Source organism: Sceloporus undulatus, chromosome 5 (assembly GCF_019175285.1).
Source record: "Sceloporus undulatus isolate JIND9_A2432 ecotype Alabama chromosome 5, SceUnd_v1.1, whole genome shotgun sequence".
NCBI classification, from domain to species: Eukaryota; Metazoa; Chordata; class Lepidosauria; order Squamata; family Phrynosomatidae; genus Sceloporus; species Sceloporus undulatus.
The window spans coordinates 100,569,843-100,597,111 of NC_056526.1; the positions used below are offsets into that span (position 1 = coordinate 100,569,843).

The 27,269-nt window shown below is 41.7% G+C and overlaps 1 protein-coding gene across 1 annotated transcript in view; it reads right to left on the reverse strand.

The window, feature by feature from the left end:
• The window catches only part of C5H12orf4 (chromosome 5 C12orf4 homolog), a 49,287-nt gene extending 27,064 nt beyond the window's left edge, over positions 1–22,223 (reverse strand). Inside the window, 10 exon segments of the mRNA XM_042470328.1 lie at positions 483–557; positions 4,721–4,849; positions 9,482–9,679; positions 13,517–13,623; positions 14,944–15,062; positions 15,148–15,247; positions 15,870–16,051; positions 19,444–19,589; positions 22,030–22,184; positions 22,186–22,223. Coding sequence (XP_042326262.1) covers positions 483–557; positions 4,721–4,849; positions 9,482–9,679; positions 13,517–13,623; positions 14,944–15,062; positions 15,148–15,247; positions 15,870–16,051; positions 19,444–19,589; positions 22,030–22,184; positions 22,186–22,223 — 1,249 coding nt within the window.
• Positions 22,224–27,269: the final 5,046 nt, after the last annotated feature.

A 27,269-nucleotide genomic window follows, 5' to 3' on the forward strand; every position in this document is an offset into this window, starting at 1 on the left:
CAGATTTTCATGTCTAGAAATTGTCCATCTTTCTTCTCCCCTCAGATAATCCCTCAGGGTCAGATATGGATGAAGACACACAGTACAGTACTTAGAACAAATATACTCAGCAACAAACACACCAATATTGCATAATTTTAAAGACTAACAGATTCTTGTGACCATAATCAAGACATGCATATTAGAAACTAAAGGGTTTCCACTCTACATGAATAGATGAATATATCTAATCCCTTTCATTAAAACAATATCCAGAAGGGTGTCTTTGTGTGTATGTTTAGTAAAAATGATGAAGAATATTGTGTCATGTATGGCATGGTTTTTGTTGACAGAATCTTTGCTGTTTGTTGCATGAAGTGTTATAGATGGTAGAGAGAAGAAAAAGCTGCTCTTCTCACAAATTAATAAATGACATTTCATGATAAGATTATGCTCTGTCTAGCAAGAGACATCTCTATCTGAAAAGAATACACAAAACATACCAGGAAAAATATTTGATAGGCTTTGTTCCATATTCTTTGATTTATCTTCACTGCCACCATTTTTGTTTCCTACATCTGCAGACAAAATAAACAAATTGTTATTATATATACCATTATACAGGATGACAGAAATCACTGGAGTTCATAGAATCATAGAGTTGGAAGAGACCACAAGCACCATTCAGTACAACCCCCATGCAGGAACTCTCAATCAAAACATCCCCAACAGATGTCCATCCAAACTCCAAAGAGCTCCAAGGAAGGAGACTCCACCACTCTCCAAGGAAGTGTGTTCCACTGTCGAACAGCCCTTACTGTCAGGAAGTTCCTCCTAATGTTCAGGTGGAATCTCTTTTCCTGTAGCTTGCACCATTGTTCCGGGTCCTGTTCTCTGGAGCAGCAGAAAACAAGCTTGCTCCTTCCTCAATATGACATCCCTTCAAATATTTAAACAGGGCTATTATATCACCTCCAGGCTAAACATCCCCAGCTCCGTAAGTCATTCCTCATTGGGCATGGTTTCCAGATCCTGTCTAGATCCCGTCCTCTGGGGTGTTAGCTACTACTCCTAATTTGGTGTCATCTGCAAATTTGATAAGTATGCTCCCAATTCTGTCATCCAAGTCAATGATAATAATGTTGAATAGCAATGGGCCCAGGACAGAACCCTGTGGCACCCCACAGGTCACTTCTCTCCAGGATGAAACGGAACCATTGTTGAGCACCCTTTGTGTTCAGCCAGACAACCAATTACAAATCCATGTAACAAGTGCCTTGTCTAGCCCACATTTTACAAGCTTGTTTCCAAGAATGTCATGGGGAACTTAGTCAAAGACCTTACTGAAATCAAGATATACTATATCCACAGTTAATTCTGCCTTTGCATGTTTTGATGTGTGAATTCTGCTTTCATTAGTTTGGAGTGAAATGTCTGCTCAGTACAAGGTCTAAGCAGATGGACTATTCTTTGGGTTCGGCTGGTCAACTTATTACAAATCCACCTAACAGTTGCATTGTCTAGCCCACATTTTACAAGCTTGTTTACAAGAATGTCATGGGTCACCTTGTCAAAGGTCTTACTGAAGTTGAGATATGCTATATCTACAGCATTCCCTTTGTCTACCAACCTGGCAATTTTATCAAAAAAGGAGATCAGATTGGTCTGGCATGACTTGTTTCGTAGAAACCCATGTTGACTTTTTGTGATAATGGCAATTGCTTTCTAAATGTTCAGAGACACTGTGTTTAATGACTTGCTGTAGATGCTTTCCTGGTATTGATGTCAGACTAACTGGGCAATAATTGCTGGGATCCTTTCCCTGTTTTTGAAGATGGGGACAACATTTGCCCTCCTCTAGTCTGCTGAGAGTACTTCTCTTCTCCAAGAGTTCTCAAAAATTAATGCCAATGGCTCTGAGATTACATTTGCCAGTTCTTTTAAAACCCTTGGATGTAGGTCATCTGGTCCTGGAGACTTAAAAGTAATTGAGATTAACCAGGTATTCTAGTACTTCCTCTTTACTTATTTCTGTGCTGCATTTTTGGTATTGTTTCCTCTGCTCCATTATCCTTAGGTTGAGCATCCTTTTCTGAGAACACTGAGGCAAAGAAGATATTGAGTAGTTCTGCCTTGTCTCTGTGCTCTGTTAGCATTTTGGTATCTTCTTCATGTGGTGGCCCCAACATTTCCTTTTTCTTCCTTATTTTTCTTAACCTCTCTAGCAAGCCTGAGCTTGTTCTGTGCTTTTGCTTTTCTGACGTTCCTCTTACATGTGCTAGCTATTTCCTTGAATTCCTCCTTGGTTATTTTCCCATTTTTTCATTTGTTATACATGCCCCCATTTAAAACTTAGCTCGGTTCCTTAGTCATCCATCCCGGTTTCTTGAGACATTTCCCATTTTCCTTCCTTATTGGAGCAGTTTGAGATTGTGCCTTCAGTATCTCCCTTTTAAGAAACTCCCATCCATCCTGAACGCCCTTCTCTTTTAGTATTCCTGTCCATGGGATCACCCCCAGTACTTTTCTAGAAGATTTTCTTCCTGAGGTTTCGCCAGCATCTGTGGCTGGCATCTTCAGTCAAAGAAAGGTGATAACTGTGGTCAGATATGCTGCATATCCTTCAGCCCTGAGGCCTGGGCATTCAATAACAGACCAACACACAGATTAACATGTAAATCACTTCCTCCCAAGGGTCAAACAGTATCTATATCCCACTCACTTCCATGGCACCAGCCACAGATGCCGGCGAAATGTCAGGAAGAAAATCTTCTAGAACATGGCCACATAGCCCAAAAAAACCACAAAAAACTATGGATGCCGGCTATGAAAGCCTTTGACTTCACAAATCTAAAGTGGTTTATCCCCTTGTTGTCTCTTCCACCTTTTGGACAATGAAATCGCCTTCCAGAAAAGTAAAGAATTTGCTAGACCTTAATGTTTTGGCTGAGTTTGATTTTCTACAAATATCAGGAAAGCTGAAATCACCCATCACCACTACATTTCTCATTTCTGAGCATGTGGTCATCTGTTCTAGAAGGGCATCATCCAATTCCTCAGTTTGACTTGGGGGTCTATAGTGGATCCCCGCAATAACATCCATGTTGTTTTACTTCCCTTTAATTTTTATCCAGATGCTATCTACCTGGTTTCCATGATTTAAGTCCTGGATCTCTTCACAGATGTAACATACAATGCTACTCCTCCTCCTTTCCTGTTTGGCTTATTTCTCTTAAAAAGGTTATACCCCTCTATTACTACATTCCAATCATGAGACACATCCCACCAGGTTTCAGTGATGTCTATTATAAAGTATTTGCTTTGTTGTGCTAGAAGTTCATGTTCATCTTGCTTTCCCCCCATGCTCTGGGCATTAGAGACATTGAAGAACATAGGTTCTCCCTCCTAGCTGCCTGTGTAAAGTTTTCTCCCTCCCACTGTTGGATCCCTGCACTATTTGTCTTGTTCCCTCTATAACCGTTTGAATATTATGCCTTCTCAAAGTACAACAGCCTCAGTTTTGCTGCTTTGTGTTCCACATTTGCTGGTAGATTTTAGTTAGAACTGAACTTGATTTTGTCTCTGTGGTTTGTAGGAGTTCTACTGGTATGTCATCGGTTCCCGATAATTTATTCTTCCCAATTGCTTTGAGTATGACTGTCACAACCTGGATCTCTTAGATCTCTCACACTAGATCTTTCAGATCCCCTCACACTGGGTCTCTCAGATCCCATCGCTGCCACCAAATTATGTGATCACTACAGGGTTACACAAGATCCTTCTCCTGTCTTATGGCAAATGGTTTGAGGTTTCTTTTACCTCAGAACTCTCTTTTCTACTGACTTAAGTCTCTTTATAATAGTAAAATGTTTTTACTATTATTGGTAGTGCGTTTTGATGTTTAACATAAATCACTTCAGGCCACTCCTTTATGAACAAAAGGCAGCAGTGAGGAGGACGAAGCTTGGCCTCATCATCCTCACCACTGCTGCTGCCGAAGGGCCAGGTAGTGGCCTGGAGGCCTGTTGGCCTCCAATAGCACCACCCGGTCTTTTCGCTGTGGCGGTTGTGAAGAGGTAGTGCCGCAGCGCGGCCTCCTCATCCTCCTCACTGCCACTGCCGCGGGAAAGGCCAGGTGGTGATGTTGGAGGCCTCCAGGCTGCACCTGGCCCTTCTGCCAAGCTACGTCCTCCTCACCGCCGCCGCCACCACTGCAAAAGGGCCGGGCTTTTTGTGGCAGCGGCGGTGGCAGTGAGGAGAAGGAGGCTTGGCCTCCCGGCCTCCTCACTTCCTTGGCCTCCGCCGCCGTGGCGAGAAAGGTTGGGTGGTGGTCTTGGAGGCCAAGAGGCCCCCCAGGCCGCCACCCATCCCTTTGGTGTTGGTGGTGGCGAGGAGAACCAAGAGCCGACTGTACTAGTCAAAACAGGAATGCCAGTCAAAACAGAAATGATATTTATTGGACCAAATTTTTGTCAGCCTCCACAAGCTCAGAAATTATGTAGAGGTTTGCTTCTTTAGAATGCTTTGACACAAACCTAGCAACCCCCCCCCCCCCAACACAGCCACATTAATCTATTGGTTTAACTAAAAGTATATACTATTAACATTCAGGAGATATTCACTGAAATATCAGCGATTGCAGTTATACAACCCCATTTTACAAAGATTTTCTCTCTCACACGAATACATAAACATACGGAATTTTTATTTGAAAGAGAGAAAACTTTCAGTTGTTACTAACCATTTAGCCTTTTGGATTTACTGCTTTGCTGGACTCGGGCATAAAGTACTACCTGTTGAACAACTTCAAGTTGCTCCTGAATCCCAGGAAAGTGGAACTCTGTGCATTCCTGACAAACTGTTGCAAAATCTGAAACAAATAAAGATTTCATTCAGCCGAAGGTATTGAACCTGTTCCATTGTTCACTTCAGGCTGAGGCAAGACAATCACATAACTGAATACTCCTTTATGCAAAAGGACACAGGTCTTTATTGGCCTACAGTCAGCCTCCAAATCCTAAACAATTATTGTATATACTCACATATAAGTCTATAAATTTTAGTCAAAAAATTGACTCAAGAAACCTGAGTGGACTTATTTATGAGTCAATGTAAGTAATGTAATTTAATTCATATATACAGTGCACTCTCTGTATCCATGGGGGATCTGTTTCGGATCCCCCTGCAGATGACAAAATCCATGGATGCTTGTCCCATCGACCTCAATGGTGGCAGGCCACACTGCCGTGCCACCACTGAGGACAATGGCACTTTGCCTCCCCCCCAGCCACAAGAAGCCTACCTCACCACTTCACTGTGGTGGGTGGCAGGGACTGCCTCTTCCTCATCCTCGCCTCTGCCACCTCTTCCTCCCTTCCTTACTCCTCCTCCTCTGCCGCCCCCTCCCCCATGAGTTTGCCATACTTTAAGCTCAGTTTCACATTTGTCCCTTGCTGACGCCACTACCATCACCGTCAGCACCGCTCAAAGAGAGGGGAAGGCGTGGAACGGCCGGGGAGAGAGAGAGAGAGAAAGTGAGGGAAAGAGAGAGGTGAGGGAGGCCACCTGCCTCAGCCACACCTTGCCTGCAGAGAAGGAGGAGAAGCTGCAGCAGCAACCAGTTTCAAAGGGAAAAGGGGCCCAGGAGCCAAAGTCCCGCCATGGCATGCTAAACCACACTTTGTTCTTGCTGTTGTTGTTATTGGGTGCCTTCTAGTCCTTCCTGACTTATGTCAACCCTAAGGCAGAGAACCCATCAAGGGGTTTTCTTGGCAAGATTTGTTTAGAGAGGGGTTGCCATTGCATTCCTGTGAAGCTGGGAGTGTGACTTGCTCAAGGTCTCACCTTTCTCCATCCTCTTCTTCCTCCTCTCTGCTGTTGTCACCTCCGCCACCTCCCCTCCTTCCTCCTGTCTCCTCCTCTTCCCTGCTGCCGCTGCCGCTGCCTCCTCTTCCACCTCTGCTGCCCCCCAAGGGGCTTGCTATCCACATATGCTGGAATCTGTGGATGGCAAGTCCATAGATACGGAGGACTTACTGTATATCTATCCCCTGTTGAAAGATAATCTTGGAAAGACTGACCCCTTCTACTCTCTCATCCATCCAGGCTTTAGAGTAAGCACAAACAGTGATGCCTGCTAGAATTTTATAAGTCTTGGGCATTGTATAATTATATTCATGAATTCCAAATCATTTGCAGATGTATGAACAAAGACATTGGCACTACACAAGAGTCCTCACTACTGCCCATATAATAAAAGGAACCTTCTCAAAGAGATCTTTGAACCCAGAGAACCTGACTTTTAGTAAGTGGATTTACTACATTCACATTTCAACACTAACTGACTACTGCAAAGATCTGACAGACCTGTCATATGAAGCCCTTTGAAAATTTAGGATAAGGGACATGTTTTGTATCTTTCTGGATCCTATTACATTCTATTCCACTCCCACAACTATATAAATATGCTTTATACCTGAGGCCTTAATACTACTTGGTACTGTAACTGAAAAAGTGTTTTTATATCCACAAAAGCTTATGAAAATAAAAAAATCAGTTAGTCTGAAAGCTGCAGACACATTTCTTTTCCCTTCTCCACTCCCTTCATTTTAATTGTTTAGACATTCCCTCACTAAAGAAAAGTAGGTGTCAGGGAGAGAATTTCTTTCTGAATTTTTCTGACCAACTGACCAACAAAGATGAGAGAGTTGAAAGAGAAGGTAAGAAAGTATATTTGCACTGAAAACTAACATCATTTTTACTGTAGTATTTGTAGGAATGGGGAGAGTGTCATCTTACTGTGAGAAGTAAACAACATTGACACAGGGACACACTCACCCCCTATTTGTACACACACTTTTGGGTGCTGTTCTTTTAATTTTTTGGATATGAAAAGTTCAGAAATTTCCCAACCCTATTTATTTTGTACACAGCCTGACTCACTGGGAAAACTATATCTCTTAAAATTCTCAAACGATTCTATATCAAGCTATCTTCTAAATCTTCTCAACTACTAGTTGGGTTCCAGGCCAGAGATCCAGCTTGTCTATACAGTCATAGTGCACAGTTGCCATACAAAATAGCAAATGATGCCATTATCACTGTTGGCAAGGGGAAAAACCAACTACCGGGGCAGTCTGGGGACAAACCCGGATGCAGCCAAACAATTGAGGCAAAAAAGAAAAACCACAAAAGCAAAACACCAGCTATCGGTATTGGCAATGCTCTGACACACTTTTCACACACAATATAAGACTTACAGACGTAGTGGTTCATTGAAAGTTCTGGAGGCTTCATCTTCAGTTACAATGTGTACAATACAGCATATATACAGACTCTGACTTCTCTCCATCAACTTCCAACCAGTATACACTGTTACTCTAACCCAGGGGTAGGCAACCTTTTTGAGCCGGGGGCCGGGTTGCTGTCCCTCAGACAACTGGGGGGCCGAAGCCAAAAAATAAATAATTTAAAAATTTAAAAAAAAAATTAAATATATAAATAAACCAGGACAAATGTAGGACAAAATTTTCAAATGGAAGACACTTTTTTTTAAAAAAAATGGAGGACACACGAAAAAATTTGCTGATTTTTTAAAAAATGTTAATATAAATGCATGTTTCTGAGGCTTCTATAGACAATTGCCACCCAAAGGCCCCGGCGGCAATCGGCGGCAGGACCGGGCTGGGGCCGGTCCCAAGGCCTCACCGGGCCACATCCGGCCCGCGGGCCGCAGGTTGCCTACCCCTGCTCTAACCACAACTTCAACTATAACTCCACACTAATCCACACATGACCTGTCTCTTGGCCCGTTTATATAGGAGGTGGTCCTAGGTCATTACTTTGCATCAAACAGCATAATGGAAGCTTGTTGCAACCTTGCCTCATGCCATGTGCCCATGACTCAGCTGTCTGTGGCTGTCACACTGAATACCTGTCACTCAATGTCACCCTGTCATTCAAAATATTTTTCTTTTGTTTAAGACACAATTACTCCAACAAGCTGAACTTATGCTGCCCTCCTCTGACTGAAGTAGCATGGCAATCTTTTTAACTCAGAGAATATAACATTTTGATAATTGCTAGCAGTTCGCCTTAGAGCTAGGCAGAATGGAAAGATAATCCTCCACCAGGGAGTACATACAGATCTGAATTTATATATTTCTGCCCACTGGAGCAAGTGAGAGGAGCAACCCATCATCTTCCACTACAATTTCCCCTTACCACAATCTAGTCCCATTGCAAAACTGGATCTGCCAGTTCATATCCATGCACAAAGAGCAGTTTCTATGTCTTTGTGCAATAACAACTATAATTAACATTTGTCAGGCTCCCAACATGCAGCACATCTTTCAACACAAAAGACAGCACCTTTGAAAAAGAACAGCTTTTACAAAAGAAGAAGAAGAAACAGCGCAAGCATGGCAGTGACTTTTTTGTCAGGACTGAAGAAGAATACAGAAATATAACTTTTATAGTGTTACTGGACAATCCCTCCCATCAATCAATATAGAAATATAATTGGTCAAAACTTCTAGTGGTTTGTCTTAAATGATGATGCATTGTTAAATATCCTACAGTCTGGGATTCTGGCAGCTTCCAGCAGGTTCCTTAAGAACAAATATGTTCCCAGGCCAATTATCCCAAACAACTGCACCTGTAACCTTGAGCTGGTATATCTCATTATAACATCTCTTCTTTGTACAATGATCTAACCACATAAATATTTATCTCTAACAATCACCTTTCTATATATCTATATTAACATAACCTATTAAACTTAACACTGTATTATTTATTTATTTATTTATTTATTTATATAGCGATGTAGATTTACACAGTGCTGTATATACAAACAATAAAATGGATAAAGAAAACCTGCCCATGGCATACAATCTAAGAAATAATAGAATAATACATATAAAAAGATAGCTTATTAATTGGCTAATAAAAGAAATATAAAACATTAACAACAATAACATTAACAACTCTCTATACTCCCTCCTCCTTTCCCAGATGCTAGTGTCAAAAAGTCAAGTCTCTGCAGAGAGGGTTCCTCCTCCACATTCCAACCTCAAAGAACTTAATGAACAAACACATTCTCAACTGCAATATCTAGCCAGCACCTTCTATCATTTTCTAGCATATTCTGTTAAAGCACAGCATATGATTTTAAACAACTATAAATCCCATCTTTTTATATCAAATCCTAAATACATAAAACCCTTATGGCAATAATCCATGAATGGAACCTGACAAAATTGAATCTGCAACTTCATTTTCATACACAAAGGATTTGTAATATCCTCACATACCAACAGCATGTATATATGTCTGTACCTGGCTTCCATTCCACCAAATGCATCTGAGGAAGTAGACTGGGGAAGTAGACTTTATTTTATTATTCATTATTTAGTATTCTCACTGGACAAAAGAGTAAAAAATTTTGTTATAATTTTACATTCTAACTCAACAAGAAATAAATTCAAAGAGTATAACTTACCTCTTTTGATCCCACTGTATGAACTGATGCGATTATCCACTAATAGGACCAAGCCACAAAGAGAAGTTGAATAAAGTGATAATGCTGTCTGAAGCCTATGAAGTTTGACTCCACTGCGATGATTACGTTTATGCTTGCAAAAATCCAGCATATCCGCCTTCAGTAATCTCAGGTTGTGCATGGTTTTCAGTTGTGCTCCTAGGCAGGGCAAGAAAAATGGGATGGGGGGAACAAAAAGAAATTGAAAGCTCTAAAGGGTCACTTGGTAGACAAAAAAATATACTGTATTTACACATTTTTTTAGCCCTGGCTGTGCCTGATCACTTCCCCTCACACAGCCACCATTTAGTGTAATTCTCTCCTCCTCCATCCAGTCTTTAGAGTGAGCACAAACAGTTAAACCTGTCAGAATTATATATATATTTTTGGCATCATTTTGCTTTGCTTTGCCTTTTCCATACTTGGTTACATACCCCTAGGTTTTAACTTTGACTTATCCACCGCTCATATCAAAATCCATTTTGGTCCCAAAACCCATTCCTGGTATGAGGTTGACTTATAGTTGAGTATATACGGTAGTAGTTTTGTTATTTTGTCTTTTCTGCTAGGACTAAATCTACACAAAAAATATAAGCCATAAATGATTTCTACAATACCGAGAAGGCAACAAGCAATTTTATAATCAGGAATAGATGATAATACATTTAGAAATCTTTTTGGGTTAACTGTGCCAGTTTCTGAGCTCTAACCACCCATATTCTCCCTGCAAAAGATTAACACAGGGTGTAAGATTAATAAAGTAGACCAAGGTAAATATTTAAATAAGCACAAACGTACATTTCTCCCTGCTGAAATTCATTTTGTTAGTTTATGCCCAGCTTTCTAATCTATTAAGGTATTTTGAATTTTGACTCTGTCCGCTGGAGTATGAGCTACTCCTAACTTGGTGTCATGTGCAAATTCTATAAATATGACCTTTATTTCTTCATTCAAGTCATTGATAAAGCTGTTGAATAGCAATGGGCCCAGGACAGAACCCTCTAGTACCTTGTCAGTCACTTCTCTTGAGGATGAAGAGGAGACATTGCTGAGCACCCTTTGGGTTTGGCCATTCAACCAATTACAAATCCACCTAGCAGTGGCACTGTCTAGCCCACATTTTACTAGCTTGTTTGCAAGAGTGTCAGTTTGTCGAAGGACTTACTAAAATTAAGATATGCTACATCCACAGCAATCTTTCATCTACCAAACTGGTAATTAGATAGATAGATAGATAGATATGAAATCATATTAGTGTGGAATGACTTGTTTTTGAGAAGCTCATGTTGACTTTTTGCAATTATGGCATTCCCTTCTTTTTTAATTTTTTTATTGATTTTAAAAGAAAGAGGAGAGAAAAAAGGAATATACATAAATAAAAAGAGGGAAAAGTACATACAAAGTAGAAAATTGCCATATATGTATAAATAATACAATATCTATCTAAGTATTAATATATCTGTATACTTTATATAATTGTGTATATACGTACAGACTTCCTTATTGTTATTCTTGTGAATTAAAGGGGGGAGGGGGTATCTGTATTCCTTATTTGTGCCTTGCAATAAAAAAGGTTCATATATTTTATACTACACCATCTCTGTGTAAATAAATTCTTGTTTTTCACATTTTTATTGTCCACTTACTTTGCTCAAACAAAATCTCCCCCTTTGTTTTCAAAAGAAACTTGGATTAAATGGTAAACTTCATGTTCTCATAGAGTTAACACAGAAATTATAGCTTCTTTGTTATTGCCAAAATCATCTTTTTCCTTTTTTGTTCAAATCTATATCTAATAAAATTATCTTATGCGTATATGTATAGGGAAGCCTTAGTATAAGAAACTTAAAACTATACAATATCTACTGTTTCTTTTACTTGTTAATTAACATCATAATAACCATATATTTGTCGGGACCATGGTAAACAGGTCTGATAAAATGACATGGATGTGGCCACTGGGGGAGCTGTTGTGGAAGTTATTTACAGCTCTAGTGGCAGTTATATGTGTCAGCATTTAAACAGTGAATCACTGGATTGTTGTTGCAACTGTCAACTGAGTTCTCAATTGTCACTGAGGGAGAGTGAGACAGTCAGTCCTTCAGAGAGAGAGTGAGAGAGAGCGTCAGTTATGACAGTTGGTGTTAGAGTAACTGCCTCTATGTTTTGCTGTTATGGTTGTTTGGTTGGCAAAGTAATTTATTTATTAAAGTAACTTGTTTATTAAAGCCCTCGTGTAGAGTGAAGGCTTGAAGTGCTCTTGTCGTTATTTCTCAAGCCGTGAGCTTAAGGCCGTTTGCAGTGGTGAAGGAATATATTTTCCTTCTTGGCCTGAATACCTTTGCAGACATCTCTTCAGATTCCTTCTCCCTGGCGTCTTGTTGACGTGGTTCAACTCTGTACGTGGTCGTGGTGAACACAGTGCGTCTTTCCACGCCCTAACAATATTTACAATATATTTATATCTATTTTATTTCTTCATGAAGAATATTTTCAAATGGGCTCCATTCCTTTTCTAGTCTTAGCATTGGTTTATTGTTGATCATGTAAGTTAGTTTGTCCATATATTTCATTTCTTGAACCTTAATTTTCCAATCTTCTATTCTAGGTGGTTTTTCCGTCTTCCAACCTCCTGTGATGATTAATCTGGCTGCTGTTATTAATTATAGTATAAATTGCCAATATTTCTTCAATATTTCTTTATTAATTTTAGATGTCATATTTAGTAAAAAAAATAACTCAGAAATGAATGGTATTTGTCATTAATCTTTTGTGTATAATTTTGTGAACCTGATGCCAAAATTTCTGGATAACAGGGCATACCCAAATGTGGTATGGCATTCTCTTCTAAGTGGTTAAAGACACTCTGTTTAATTATCTGGTCTAGAATCTTTCCTGGTATTGATGTCACACTAACCAGGTGGTAATTGTTTGGAACCACTTTTTTTCCTTCTTTGAAGATAGGAACAGAATTTGCCCTCCCCCAGTCTGATAGGACTTCTCCTGTCCTTCTGAAATTCACAAAGATTACCGACAGTGGGTCTGAGATTACGTCTTTTAATATACTTGGATGTAGTTCATCTAGTCCTGGAGCCAGGAATTCCTTGAGAGTAACCAGGTATTTCTGTACTTATTCTACGTTGCAGTTCCCTAATGTGTCCTCTGCTCCATTTTCCTCAGATTAAGCACTGTTCTCATTTTCTGAGAAGACTCAAGCAAAGAAGGTGTTGAGTAGTTCTGCCTGCTCTTTGCCCCATTAGCATTATGCCATTTTCACCATGCAATTGTCCTACCATGTCCATCTTCTTCCTTTTGCTACAGATATAAGCAAAATAGCCCTTTTTATTGTTTGTAACCTCTCTAGCACCTGAGCCCATTCTGCATTTAGCTTTTTGCACTTTCCTCCTACATGAGCTAACTATTTGTTTGAATTCTTCTTTGGAGATTTCCCTCTTTTTCTATTTCTTATATATCTCCCATTTAAAACTTAGCTCCGTTGAAAGTTCTTTAGTCATCCATCCTGGTTTCTTGAGACACCTCCCATTTTTCCTCCTCACTGGAACGGTTTGAAATTGTGCCTACAATAGCTCTTTTGAGAAACTCCCATCCATCCTGAACTCCCTTCTTTTACTATTCGTCACCACAGGACCACACTCAGTATTTTCCTAAGTTTATTGAAATCAGCTTTACTAAGTCAGTAGAATGTGTGTCTGACTATGCTTGGCTTCTCCTTTCCACTATATAACAAACTCCAGGAAAACATGATCACTCCCACATAAGGATCATGCCACCTCCACCTCATTAACCAGATCATACCTGTTGTTTAGGACCAAATCTAGAATAGCTGAGCTTCCTATTGCCTCTTCCACCTGTTGGACCATTTGTGTAGAGACATCCAAGACCATCTTGCACTGCACTTAAATACACTTTAAAAGAAACAAAATGGGAAAGGATCAGAAATATAGTGTTCTAGTGAATGTTTAATAGTTTACTTACCCAAATGGATGGTGAAACTTTCTTCCAATTGTCTCTGGTCTTCAAAAAGTCTTCCATTTCCTTCTATAGATTCTCTCCACTGATTAGGTTGAACTTTTATTTCCTCACTGAAACCAAATAAATGAAAGAAAAATGAAGACAAGGATGTTCTTACACTTTAATGTTAACTTGATAAGAATAAATATTTCTATGTACAGCTGAGTATTTAATCTCAGTAGCCGCAGTTTTTGGAAGCCTCATAGGCACATTAATATTTTTTTAAATTGCTATAAGCATAGTCACAAAACAACTCACAAGCTACGACCCCAATCCACCCGAAAAACGAGCGGCAAACAACAAACAGCAAAAAGCCGGCCTTGCCGATTGCGCCGTGGCCAGAAGGCAGCTTCATGACACTCCGATGGCATGTGGTGTGTAAACACTGTGTCTTGGAGCATCATGAAGCTGCTCCCGTGTAAATGACCAGATGGCTTCCAGGTAGCTTCAGTGTGCAGTGTGTAAATGCCATACTCCCAAGCCGCTCAGAAGGCAACACAAAAGGGCAGTCTGTTTTGCCCCAAAGTAGATGTTAGAGATGGTACAGCAAATCACATAATATCACTGTCCTGTGTGCTTGTTTGTGTCTATTTTTCTTTCTCTCATCTTCACCACCACACTCCACGCAGAAAATACACATGTGCAAACAAACAGGGAGAAAAAGAGAGGGAAAACATGTATAATTGACTTTCAAGCTCAGTAAATTTTTCTGCTACAAAACCAAGCTGTTTTCTCATGCAACAGTCTAAATAAGGCAGCAGGGCAGGCTGGAGCCTCACTGAGAGCAGCTGGGGAGAAAAACTCATAGCTACTCAAAATTCTTACCCAGAGTTCAAATTCTTTTTGAATGCATTATTCTTGACAGTCTTACCAAGTCTGCACAAGATGGGACTTGAAAAGTCTGGGGGACTTCTTCACTATCTGTACACACACAATTGACTTAACTGTCATCTTTCAGCTGGTGAGGGAAAGAACAGGCTGGCTCAGTGTTATCAGGGGCTAGCCTGAAGATAGAGGCTCCTCCCTCTGTGTCATCTTTCGGCCAGTGAGGGAGAGAACAGGCTGGCTCAATGTCATCAGGAGCTAGCCTGAAGAAGAAGTGCCCTCCCTCCGGTCCATCTGCCTTGGTCCAGGCCTCAGAGGGAGAGAAGAATGCTGGACCTGATTCCTTCCCCCCCCCCTCACCATGCCCTTCTCCTTTTGTGTCGTGTCTTTTAGACTGTAAGCCCAAGGGCAGAGAACCGTCTATTATCCCCTCTGTTGTAAACCGCTCGGATTCCCAGTGATTGGGCGGTATATAAATAAAACCTATTATTATTATTAACAGTTGCATAAATAAAAAAGAAAGAAAGCAAGTTGCATAAATAAAAAAAAGAAAGAAAGCTGGATACCCAATAGTAATGTTAGGATTTTTTAGGTCCTCATGAAGTTTAATCACCCATTCCTGATACTCTTGTTTCTGGATACCTGTGGTTTGTTTCAGTTCATTATTCCACTTGTTTTCCAACACCTAAAAAAAGATACCAACTCAGCAAATTAATGTTCACCAATAAGGTATTCCAATTTATTCCAATGTACTTTGTAACTTCATTTACCTGCTGGGATTCAAAGTGCTGAGCTGCCAACATATTTACATCATAATCTGTCAATGTTTTTCCCAATTCTTCCATCACCGTGTCCATTTCAACTCCTTGCCTAAAATCAATTATTTACCATTTAGTTAGTAATAAGTACATCTTTCAGATACAGTGATCACTGCTTCTAGTAAAACTCCAAGACTAAACTGAATCAATACATTACTAATAGAGAGGATCCAAAAACCACAGAATAAACTGTATGTATCAAAACAGATTTACAGCACAACCTTATTGAGAGGTAAAGCTCACTTTTCAATGGTCCTATGCAACATTGCGTTTGGCTGGCATGTTGTTTTTTTGTTACTGATAGTCTAAAACTCAAGTAGTTTTTAAATAATCAATATTATTTTCCTCTTTAAAATAAGTTTGGACTACAGTGGTACCCCGGGATACGAATTACCCAGCTTACGAATTTTTCGGGATACGAAAAAATCCCATAGGGATTTATTGTTTCGGCTTACGAAGGTTTTTTCGGATTACGAAAAAACCTCGGCGCTGTTTTCAATGGAGCCGCGGCAGAGCCGCGGCTTTTTTTCCATTAGCGCCTATGGCAATTCAGGTTACGAAGGTTTTTCGGGTTACGAAATTAGCCGCGGAACGAATTAATTTCGTAACCCGAGGGAGCACTGTATTGGAAAATGTTGCTTAATAATATACAAATAAAGAGAGAAAGAGAATACCTTTCTCTTAGTTTTCTGAGTTCCACATCTCTTTCACTTATTAATTCTGAGATGCTAACAAAATAATTGTGTTCCAAGTTTAAGAGAGTTTCAGAAGCAGAAGAATGGATCAGATCATGATAGACATCTGCAAAATCTTCATCCCAATTTGAGTCTTCAGGTCTTGCATGTTCCAATATTGCCTGGAAAATAAGAGTTATGTGGATTGTGCATCTTTCAGATATAACCTTCCACACATATGCAGATACACGTCTACTGTATCTGAACACATATTTTTAGTTTCTTTATTGTTATACCTGGATGTTCGATAAAAGTTTATCAGCAATTTCATGTTCTAAAATTCTGGATATTTGAGGATGATAATAATAATAATTTCCCTCCCCTCAGGCTTACAATCTAAAAAAGGTACAGTGGTGCCTCGGGTTACGAAATTAATTCGTAACGCGGCCGCTTTCGTAACCCGAAAAGCCTTCGTAAGCCGAATTGCCATAGGCGCTAATGGGGAAAAGCCGCGATTCCGTGCGAAAAAGCCGAAAAAAGCACCAAAAGTTTTTTCGTAACCCGAAAAAACATTCGTAACCCGGAACAATGATTCCCTATGGGATTTTTTCGTATCCCGAAAATTTCGTAACCTGGGTATTTCGTATCCCGAGGTACCACTGTATAAGCAAAATAACTGAACATTAAGGCTACAATCCTAAACACACCTATTGGAGAGTAAGTCCTATTAGATAAAATGGGGCTTGCTTCTGAGGAAACATGCCCAGCATGGTATTGCAAAGCTTGCATTTCTACACACAAATGCATGGGACAAATTGCATTAAATTCAGTGGGCATTACTATGTATAGGACTGCAATAAAACTATTTTATTTTCAAAGTTTACACTTTACAGCATTTTTTAATACAGACACCAGTCTTCTAATTCTTCATTTAATCCACCCTACCCATTTTATAACAATGTGAATAAGCAGAAACCATGAAAAATATTTTCCAGTGGTGAGGATTTAAAAGCACTGTAAATATTCACTTTTGGTGAGTATTTCAGATAAAGTGTAGCAAGAACATTAAACTCTATCATCCAAAGCCCCTCCTGCAGTTGTTTGTATAATTAGATACTTCCCACTCCTAGCCTTCATAAAAAGATCAACTGGTGGTTGAAGAACCATGCAGACTTTCACTCACTTCAGTTTTGTTTTAAACTTTGAAACGTTCTTTTAAAAGATGTAACCTTCCTGTTTCTTTAAAAGAAATGGCTTAAGAAGAAGTGGATTTGGGTGGGGGAATTGGATTTAAATAGTAAATTTTACCACCAGAAGGCTGTGAGAAGTACAATTTGCAATGTGAAGTCAAAGGCTACTGCTACTGCTGACACTGGGTCAGCCAGAAAAATCAGCATTAGAAGAACAAGTTATAAACCATCCTGGGCATAAAATTGCTTTTTGAAAACACTGAAATTCTGGACTGTGCCAACAACTATCATATCAGAATGCACAGGGAAGCCATTGAAACCCACAAGTACCTGGACAATTTCAACAGGAAAGAAGAAATCCTTAAAGTTAGCAAAGGCGTGTTACAGACAGCCTGTTTGGGTCGGCCTGTAACCGGCCCTTTCCCCGCCGGATTGGGGCCTCAGCTGCCACAACGGCAGCCTCTGAGGCCCCGATCCGCCGCTTTCCAGGCCGCGGGGAAGCAGCAAAAGGTCACTTCCCCGCCGCCTGGAAAGGAGTGTCCTTGGGGCTTCAAGCCCTGAGGACACCTGATGGCGGCGGGGAGGAGGAGAAAGGGGTCGCTTGGTCCCTTTCTCCTCTGCGTAGCTGGCACAGCCATGTAAAGGTTGTGCCCAGCGACGCAAAGCTGGAAGGAGCTCCAAAACGGAGCTTCTTCTGGGGCCGCAGAAAGGGCGCCCTAGGCGCCCTCGCACGGCCCCACTACGTCACAACTGCGCCACCCCGTTTAGAGGCGTGATGTAGTCATGGTGGCGCCCATTTGCATAGGGCGCCGCCATTTTGTACGGACTCGGTCCGTACTATGGTTAGGGGTGTCAAGAAGTGTACTTTTATGCCCGTTTGTAATGGGCCAAAGTTTGGCTACCAGTCCTGAAAAACACGAAAATCAAGACCCAGCAAATGCAAATGAAAACCACCCAGGGTCAGGGATTTTCCCAGTAGACAATGGATCTCTAATTAAACAGACACAATTCCTCTTTGCATATCCTCCCACCCTGAGGCCTTGCCATTCAACAATAGAACAATACACAAATTAACATGGAAATCACTCCTCCCAAACCAGGGTCACACACCTCACTCACTTCCATGCCAGCATTCAATGAAGATGCCAGCCACAGATGCTGGTGAAATGTCAGGAACAAACTCTTCTAGAACATGGACACGTAGCCCGAAAAACCCACAAAAAACTATAGTCCAATTTGCAATTTGTGTTCTTTAAAAAAAGGTTGGGGGTTGGTTTTTCAAAGCCCAAGTGTGGGTAAGAACATTCCTAGAGCTTCAGAAGTTGCCCACACTTCTTTAGATTTTGAGAACCATATCTAAAGTTGTTCTAATGGGAAACTGATAAGTAGAACCTCATGTACTGTATTTCTGTACTGTTTCCCAGAGTACATCTTTCTTCAAGTCACTTCCAGAAGTTGAAAGACCTTAACAGCCTTCGTGAAGATAAAAGGTTTGAAACTGCAGAAATGTCTTATGAAATCACAACCTTCTTTTAACCAACCTTTCACTTGAATAATCTTCAGAGGACTTTTCTCCCTTTACAGCAAAAGATCTCTCCTCATAAAAAGAACTGTGAAGTGCCTTTAGAGCCCTCTGTCTGAATAATACCCATTTAATGTTTCACCCCCTTTTAATCACGCCTTATTCTCCACTTACAAGTGGCTGATGTTTTATACAAAGATCCTGACAATGCCCAAGCACTTTGCTAGATGACACAGTGCTATGCCAATGACTATGTAGAAGTTGTTTAATTCTGCAATAAGCAGATTGAAAAAAAGCAACATATCAGCTATAATTAGAAGGTGAAGAAGCAATGTTTTGCTTCCCTTACAAAAGCTGGACTACAAACTGCTTTGTTCCTTAAAGACCTTCTAGAGGAGAGAAAGATGTACTCTAGGAAACAGTACTCCGAGTATTCCTCATCTGCCATCTATTGGCATGTAGACTGTATTTTTCTCACAAAAAGAGATACTGTAAAACAAACATATTTATCTAAACATAATGAGTGAGAATTTAATTAGTCAGTATACATTTTAAATTGGAAATCAATGACATGATTGAAAATGTAGGTTCTAATCAAAAAATGATTATGAAAACAAAGTTCCATCTCAAACTTAGCATTTGGAGATTGTGTTTTTGAATATTCAGTTCAAATGTGACAATTTCTCATTGCAGTAATGGCTTGCTTTTAGCTGTAAGTGGTATCTACAAAGGACTTACATATTTTTATCTCCAAAGTAAAATGTCCACCGGAAAATAAGAACACAAAACATGTAAGTCTGATAGACGTTAAGGTCAAACTTCCAAGTGAGACTTCTAAAATTAGTTTTAAAACAGTTCTTACCTCTGTGTAAGTTTTGGCCCAAGCATTTGTCAGGTGGTTCAAATCTATTTTACCAGATTTTACAGCTTCCAGGGCTACTTCTGCTTCTTTATCATAATCTTGTATTGATTCCTCCTCAATGAATCTATCAAGAGATTCCTTTAAATCTGTCATATTCAGGGGGGGAAATCATCCATCAGTTGAAACATACATTATACACCACTGTTATAATTACTGCAAACCATTTGTTTAAACTTACTACCAAGAGTACCTGCAGAGAATATGAGTGGAAGTATTACTTTTTAATGGGCCAAGGTTTCCTTAAGGCTTATTAATACATCAGATAGTTCAACTTTTGAGAGTACAATTGCACCTTCATGTCCATGGATTCTGCATCCAAGGATTCAACAATTCATTGCTTGAAAATATTCAAAACAAAATCCAAAAGGCAAACCTTGATTTTGCCAATTTATATAAGGGACATCATTTTACTATGCCACTGTATATAATAGAACTTGCGCATCCATGGATTTTGGTATCCATGGGGGGCGGGGGCTGGAACAAACCCTAGCAGATACCAAGGTCCCACTTTATCTACGAATTAAATCTCTTCTCCATGCTATTCTACTTTATAGAAGACATATTCAGCATAATATAAAGAGACGGGCAGGAAACAACACATTCGTGGGTACAATTTGGAATCCCAGGTGGCCTACCAACTCCCAGTTTTTCTGGATGAGACAAATTAGCTACATTCATTTCTTGGAACTGGATCGGAGAATTGTGTCCCTGTTGTTTCTACTGGACCTCTTGGCAGCTTTCACTGACCATGGTATTCCTCTGGGACACTTCTCTGGGATGGGATATGGCTGTTTTATAGTGGTTCTGGTCCTTTTTGGAGGGACAAGCTCAGAAGGTGGTGATGAGAGATTCCTGATCAGCACCCTCACTGCTGGTCTGTGGACAGTTTAGTCTACCATACTATTTCACATATACCTGAAATTGCTGGGAGAGGCCATCCATAATTTAATGATTCAGTGTCACTAATCTCTCAACAACACCATGTTCTTTCTTTCCTTTCCAGCTAATTCCAAGGAAACTATTTTGATACTAAACTGGTGTCTACTAAGAGCAATGGACCTGATGACCGAGCAAACTGAAGATTAAAGCAAAGAAGACATTGCTGTTCCTGGTAAGGCAGATCAGGTAACAGAGATTTAACATGTGCTGGATTACAGGGGTTGATTAAACAGAACATATAACTCCTCAGTTACAACAGCTTCCCTGGCTGGTCCATTTCTGGACAAAATTCAAAGTGAGGATTGTGACCTATAAAGCCCTATATGCTTTTAGTCCTAATTATCTGAAAAACTTTGAGCCTGTACAGACCAGTGTTATACGCCAGAGTAGGGGTGGTGTGGGGGCACAGCATGTACCCCCATACTGGCAACACACCATGCACCCAACAGCATGGTGGGGGGATGTCACGGTGCTATGTTGGTGCAGCATTTAAATACACTGTGCCAAAAGAGTGTTGAAAAGCAGCAGTGGCAGCTAGGGCAGCCTTTCTGTGGCAGAAAAAGGAGCAACTTTCTTCTTTTTGCATCGCAGAAAGGCCAGCTCGGGGCCGTGGCGTGCGGTTGCTGCAGCTTCGATCCAGCAAGGAAAGGGGCAGCACAGAGCCACCCCTTAGGGACAGTCTGTGGAGCCCCTTTATCCCCATATGAACATGCCTGTGTCTGATGACTTTGGGGGAGCACTTTTTTATTGGTTCCAACACAATCATAGGCATTTTTGGTGAGGACACACAAAAAGACTTTCTTGGTGATTCCTCCTGGCCTGTGGAGCTCCTTCCCATGAGAGGTTACTATACCCACCTCTCTCCTGTTTCTTCATTGGGAGCCAAATACCTTTTCATTTAGGCTTTTGGTTATTAACTAGTAACTAAAGATGTTTTAATAGGGAATGCTGTAGTCTTTTAAACATTTTAGTCAGATAGTTTAAAAATTAAATAACCACTAGAACTATTTTTTTCACTATTAGGATTGCTTTTTAAACTGGTTTTCCCCCTCATCTATGTTGTGAGCTACCTTCAGTCCCAAACTGGGAGAAAGGCAGGATATAAATTTTTTTAAATCCTATCATTGCTAGTATATCCATTACCCATTTCAAAAAGAGATGCTTTTAGCCCTTGTATCCATAAAGAACATCTTGAAAACATGACAAGCGTATCCAAGCAGTCAAGCACGAAGTACAATATTATCCCCAAATTAAAATTAGCAGATGAGGCTCATTATTTTGATGGTAGATTAATGGCAACCCCAACATTTTCACAATGGGCCAGAACATACAGGCAAAAAAAGCTGGCTTCCTGTAGAAGTGTCACAAAGCTGCAGCGGCAGTGGAAAAGCTGGCTTTTTGCCAGCTCAAAAAGGAGCGGCTTTCTACTGTTTCTTTTTACACCTGCAAAAAGCCAGATTGGGGCTGCAGCATGTGGTTGCGATGGTACCATGGCATGCAGCTCCATGGTGGCCCCAATCCGGCATTTTTGGTGGTCTGTTTTGCCCCAATTCTACCTCAGAATAAACTCCTATAATAATTCCTTACCATTTTCTATGAAGCTCGGCAAGTTGTGAAGAAGCATTAAACGCCCAAGCAAATGGCTAACATTTTCTTGCGCTGTAATTTTCAGTGGAACTGTAAGCACGAAATGCTGATTTCCAGTGTTGAATGTATACAAAAATTCTTTCTCCATACCAGATTTTTCCTTGGTTATCATGTATTTTAAAGGTTTTCTGCATTCTAGGAAAGTACACATTGTATAATCATCATATTATCACATTCACAGATAAAATTTAAGCAGTAAACAAAGAGGCAAAACAGATCAGCAGCTTCAGATGGCTTGGGGGTGGCATGGGAGCATGGCATTCAGACAGTGTGTGTCCCCATGCCACTGAGAAGGCACATGGCTGAACACACTTGCGCTGACTTCATAGTGTTTCGGCAGAGCGGTGTTTACAAGCTCCGTGATGCAGAAATGCCAAAAAATCGCTGCCATGGTGGAAAGGGCAGCTTTTTTCTGCCCCAAAATGGAGCAGCATTTTGCCCCTTCTTTTTGGGCCAGCAAAATGCCAGATGGGGCTGCGGTGTGCAGTTGCTATGGCCCTGATCTGGCGATCAAAGGGCAGCATGACACCACTTCTTTGGGTAAGTCTCTTTTGCCCGAAAATTTAGGATCACTATGCATTTAAGATATACTTTTTTATTTTATTATCTTTGCATATTCCAGTGCAACAAAGTATTATTTCCATTTGTTCCCTCCCCTAAAATTTAAGAATGGAGAAGACATCTCAATAGGCTACTAAGTGATTTAAATGGTTTAAAAGCCTAATGCTTTTTTGCCTTTAACTATTCTGAGATCTTCTTGAAAAAGCTATAAAATATAAAGAACGCTATTCTCTCTCTCAAACGCACGAAGAAGTACATGATTCAAATAAGTGTATCCTGCAAGGTAGTCTGTACAGTACTTGATTGAGAGCTTTCAATGACAATTGTGTTTGAACATAACTGGGTTGGAAAGAGTCTCCAAATAAGGGTTTAATTAATAATTAAGATCAGACTGGATGAAATGGCACCCAGCACTTCAGTTCTAGACTCATCTTCTAAGTTTGTGGATCATTTTAAAGATCCTGACAGATTGGTTTCTTCAGAGCTCATTAATATGCCACCTCCAATAAAGCAGATGAAGGGATACTTTGGTGAACGATAACCACATATAAGGCCTCTTTAGGAAGATGCCCTGATTGTGGTCCACCTGACGCCCCCAAAGCCTCCCTTGGACGTCTCTTGCTGGGAAGAGGATCCCTTGGAGTCCTGCCAGTGGATGGACTCGAGGGTGGCAGCATGCAATGTGGCCCCGGAGGGAGTCCCTGCTCTAGAGACTAATCATCTAACCATCCATCAAGAAGCCAAGCCCTTCCTCCAGTCCATCTGCCTTGGTCCAGGCCTCGGAGGTGGAAAAGATCTGCTGGACCTGATCCTATTCCCCACCACCACTCCCTTCTCCTTTTGTGTCGTGTCTTCTTAGATTGTAAGCCTGAGGGCAGGGAACCGTCTGACTAAAAAATTGATGTACAGCGCTGTGTAAACTTACAGCGCTTTATAAATAAAGGTTAATAATAATAATAATAATAATAGAGACCCTCTGCCTAAGACCAGAGCTGTCTAGAAGACGAGAGCAGAGGGGGCGAGGCACAGTCTCTCCGCGGGAGACTCGGGGCGAAGACAACCGACCACATGATGAACAAGTTCTGCGGAGGACGTCTCTAGACTCGGCCGGGAGCTTCAGGGGAAAGGCAAAGCGGCCGCTGCTGAGGCGCCGGAGCCACGGCCTGAGGCTTCCCTTCCTGACTGGAGCCGGGCTTCGGCGGGAGGCCGCTTCGCAGAGGGCCTGGAGCTCCAAGGCCATTGGCCCGGGCTTCCTTCTTCCTTCGGGAACAAGGGTCCCCTTCCTGCCGACCCCGAGGATGGCGCTCTTCATGGCCAGGCAGGCAGGCAGGCAGCCTGTCCCCGAGGCGCTGGGGAGGAGAAGGCGGCCAGGGGGCACTTACCCAGCGGGCGACGAAGGGGAGGGAAGCCACAGGCCCCGGAAGAAGGAGGAGGAGGAGGCGCCCCGTGATGACGTCACTAAGAATGCAGGTCACTTCCGTCGCGACCGGAAGTAGGCCGCGGGAGGAGGGGCCGGCCCTGAGGCCACACAAAGGCTGCGCAGGGCAGCTGGGAAGAAGAGCCGGCAGGCAGATGCGCCTCCTCTCCTGGCCTCCAGCTCTCCCGCGGATGGAAGGCAGGAAGGGCGGCGGCACGGTCTCTTCCTCCGGGGCCGGGACTCTAGAGGCGAGGGGCCTGCAGCAGTCCCCTTCCTTCTCCAGAGTCCGGCGCCCTTCCTGCCTTTCTGGGGAAAGAGCTGGTGGATTGAATCCTGGTCCCGGACTGAAAGAAGCGGGGAATGAGGGCCTGTAGGTTGATGAGCGCCACCTGGTTCATGGTGTAGTAGCCCAGGATGGGACGGGTGGCGTCTGCCTCAGCCACCCTCCGCTCCCCACTGCCGCCGCCTCCTCCTCTCAGGTGCAGGTCCAGCAGAGGCATTGCCAAAGGGAACTGCCTGCCCCTCCTTCTGGCCCTACCAGACATCAGTGTTGCCCTCAAGCCTCCGGGATAATTCCCCAGCATGTTTTACCAAAACCCCCGGGATTCCCCAATATTACCTGGAATATTCAGACAAAATCCCCAGAAAGCCCCCGTAATGTGAATAAGGCGGGGGTTTTGTAAATAAAGGTAAACATAATTGAATTAAAATAATTGCAGCTTATTTCAACTCTCAAAATGACCATTGAACCAAACAAAGGCCTGTTACAGATTGCCAAAATAGAGCTGCTTGGGGTCTCTTTGGAGGTATTTAAATGATGCATGTGTCCTAAGAGTCCGGAGGTCGCGCCAAAGCCACACTCCATTCCTAAGCACTGGAGTGCAGCTTTGGTGCAGCTTCCGGATTCTTAAGGTGTATGCATCATTTAAATAGCATACCTCCAAAGAGACCCAAAGCAGCTTTATTTTGGCAGTCTGTAACAGGCCAAAGACTCTTTCAGTCCTTCTATACTTTTAAGATACAGTCTGTCCTTTCTTTACGCGAGAAACCCATTCCAGACTCCCCTGCGTAAAGCCAATTCCGCCTATGCGCAACCCCAGTTTAAATGAAAGAGGCTCCTGCATGCGGTGGTGCGCACATGCCACAGGCGTATGCTCCATTATTCCCTATGGGACGCAACGCTCCTTCTCTCAGTATGGCTTTCAGTATATGACGTGGGCACACTGTATTTCTTTTGACATGAAAGGGGTCTGTTACCCATGCTGCTTCATATAACTTTTGGTATAAATGATAGCCCTTAATGACCCCTAGATGAACTCTAGTAGCCTGTCCTCCAATGCCATCAAGGCATGAGGCCATGTACACACACCCCTGAGGGGCATCCACATTGTCATTTTAGATAGTCTAGGAAGTTGCATAAGAGGATTATCATGGGGCCAAGAAGAGCAAATGTTTGCCTTCCCTGAGGCTCTTGCCCCCTCCTCAAGTCTGTTGTCCGAGCAGCTTAAGACCACTAAGACAATCAGACAGAGACATCCAGGTGTAAAGAAAGTAATTAAACACCTTTGCCAGCAATGGGCCTTTTGCCCCTATAAGAACCCCAGACTTTTGCCTGTTCACTGGGCCAGTCTGGATTTCAGGGGGAAGCTCTGTCCCTTTGAATCCTGACTCCGGGCCAGTCATTCCATGGCTGAGCCTTATGCCATCGGCATCATATTTCATTTGGATTCCTGGAGGGTGTCCACATTCTGGTACATATCACCCCAGTGATGCCTAAAATCCTATTCCATGCTAACCTCTGTTTTTCCTGAGCCTTGTATGTGTGTGTGTGTGTATGGTAGTGAATCGTATGTGTTTTCCCCTTATTAATAAATTATTTATTAATTTTAGAAGTCTGTCTCAGCTCTATTTATTGGAACACCCTGGTCTCTTGGTATAAAAATCAGGAGGGCGATTTCGCTGGGTCTTCGTAGCCGGCCCCCTCTTGCAATAGTTGAGCTAACAACAATAATAAAATTCCCCTGAACAGACCCTTGGCTACAGGTCCAGGAATCTTTGTTCTAAATAGAAACATGTTATGCTTCAACCACACTGCAGAAATAATCCAGGTGGATACCCCCTTAACTGCCCTGGCTCAGTGCTATGGAATTCTGGGAATTCTAGTTTTGTGGGACATTTAAGCTTCTCTGTCAGCAAACTCTGTTGCGACAAGAAACTACAATTCCCAGGAAATTGCTACAAGCAACATATCCCAGGATCCCATAGCATATAGCCATGACAGTTAAAACATTATCCACTCTCTGGAGTCAAGATGCAGCCTGAGTTGGGTTCAAGAGACATGACAGAAATAATCCAGTTCAAGACCGCTTTAGCTGCCCTGTCTCAGTGCTAGGGAACCCTGAAAATTGTAATTTTGTGAGACATTGAGCCATCTCTTTCAGAAAGAGCTCTGGTGCCACAACAAACTACAATTCCCAGAATTCTCTAGCACTGAGCCAGGGCAATTAAAACAGTGTCAAACTGGATTATTTCTGTAGTGTGTTTTGGACCTTAGTTATTAAAAATGCTCAAGGACCAATCCATACTGCAAAAATAATCCAGTTTGAGACTGCTTTAACTGCCTTGGCTCAGTGCTAGGGAATTCTAGGAATTGTGGTTTTTCGAAAAAGAGCTCTGGTGCCACAATAAACTACAATCCCCATGCATCTGAGGAAGTACTGTATGCTTAAGTCTAGGAAAGCTCATGCTGCTAACTTCTTTCTTTCAGTGAGTCTCAAAAGGTGCTACAAGATCTCTCTACATCATCATCACCATTATTATTATTACTATTATATGCAAATATACCTGGGGAAGTTGACTTAAGTCTAGGGAAGCTCATGCTGCCAACTCCTTGTAGTGAGTCTCAAAGGTGCTACAAGATCTCTCTCCTATTATTATTATTATTTCCAAATGCATCTGAGGAAGTGGATTTAAGTATAGGAAAGCTCATGCTGCCAACTCCTTTCTTGCAAGGAGTCTCCAAAGGGGCTACAAGATTACTCTACAAAAATATTATTATTATATCCAAATGCATCTGAGGGATCAGACTGAAGTCTAGGGAAGCTCCTGCTGCCAGCTCCTTTCTTGCAGTGAGTCTCAAAGGGGCTACAAGATCTCTCTTCTATTCTCTCTGGCTTTTCTTCACGAACAAAGATTCAGGAAG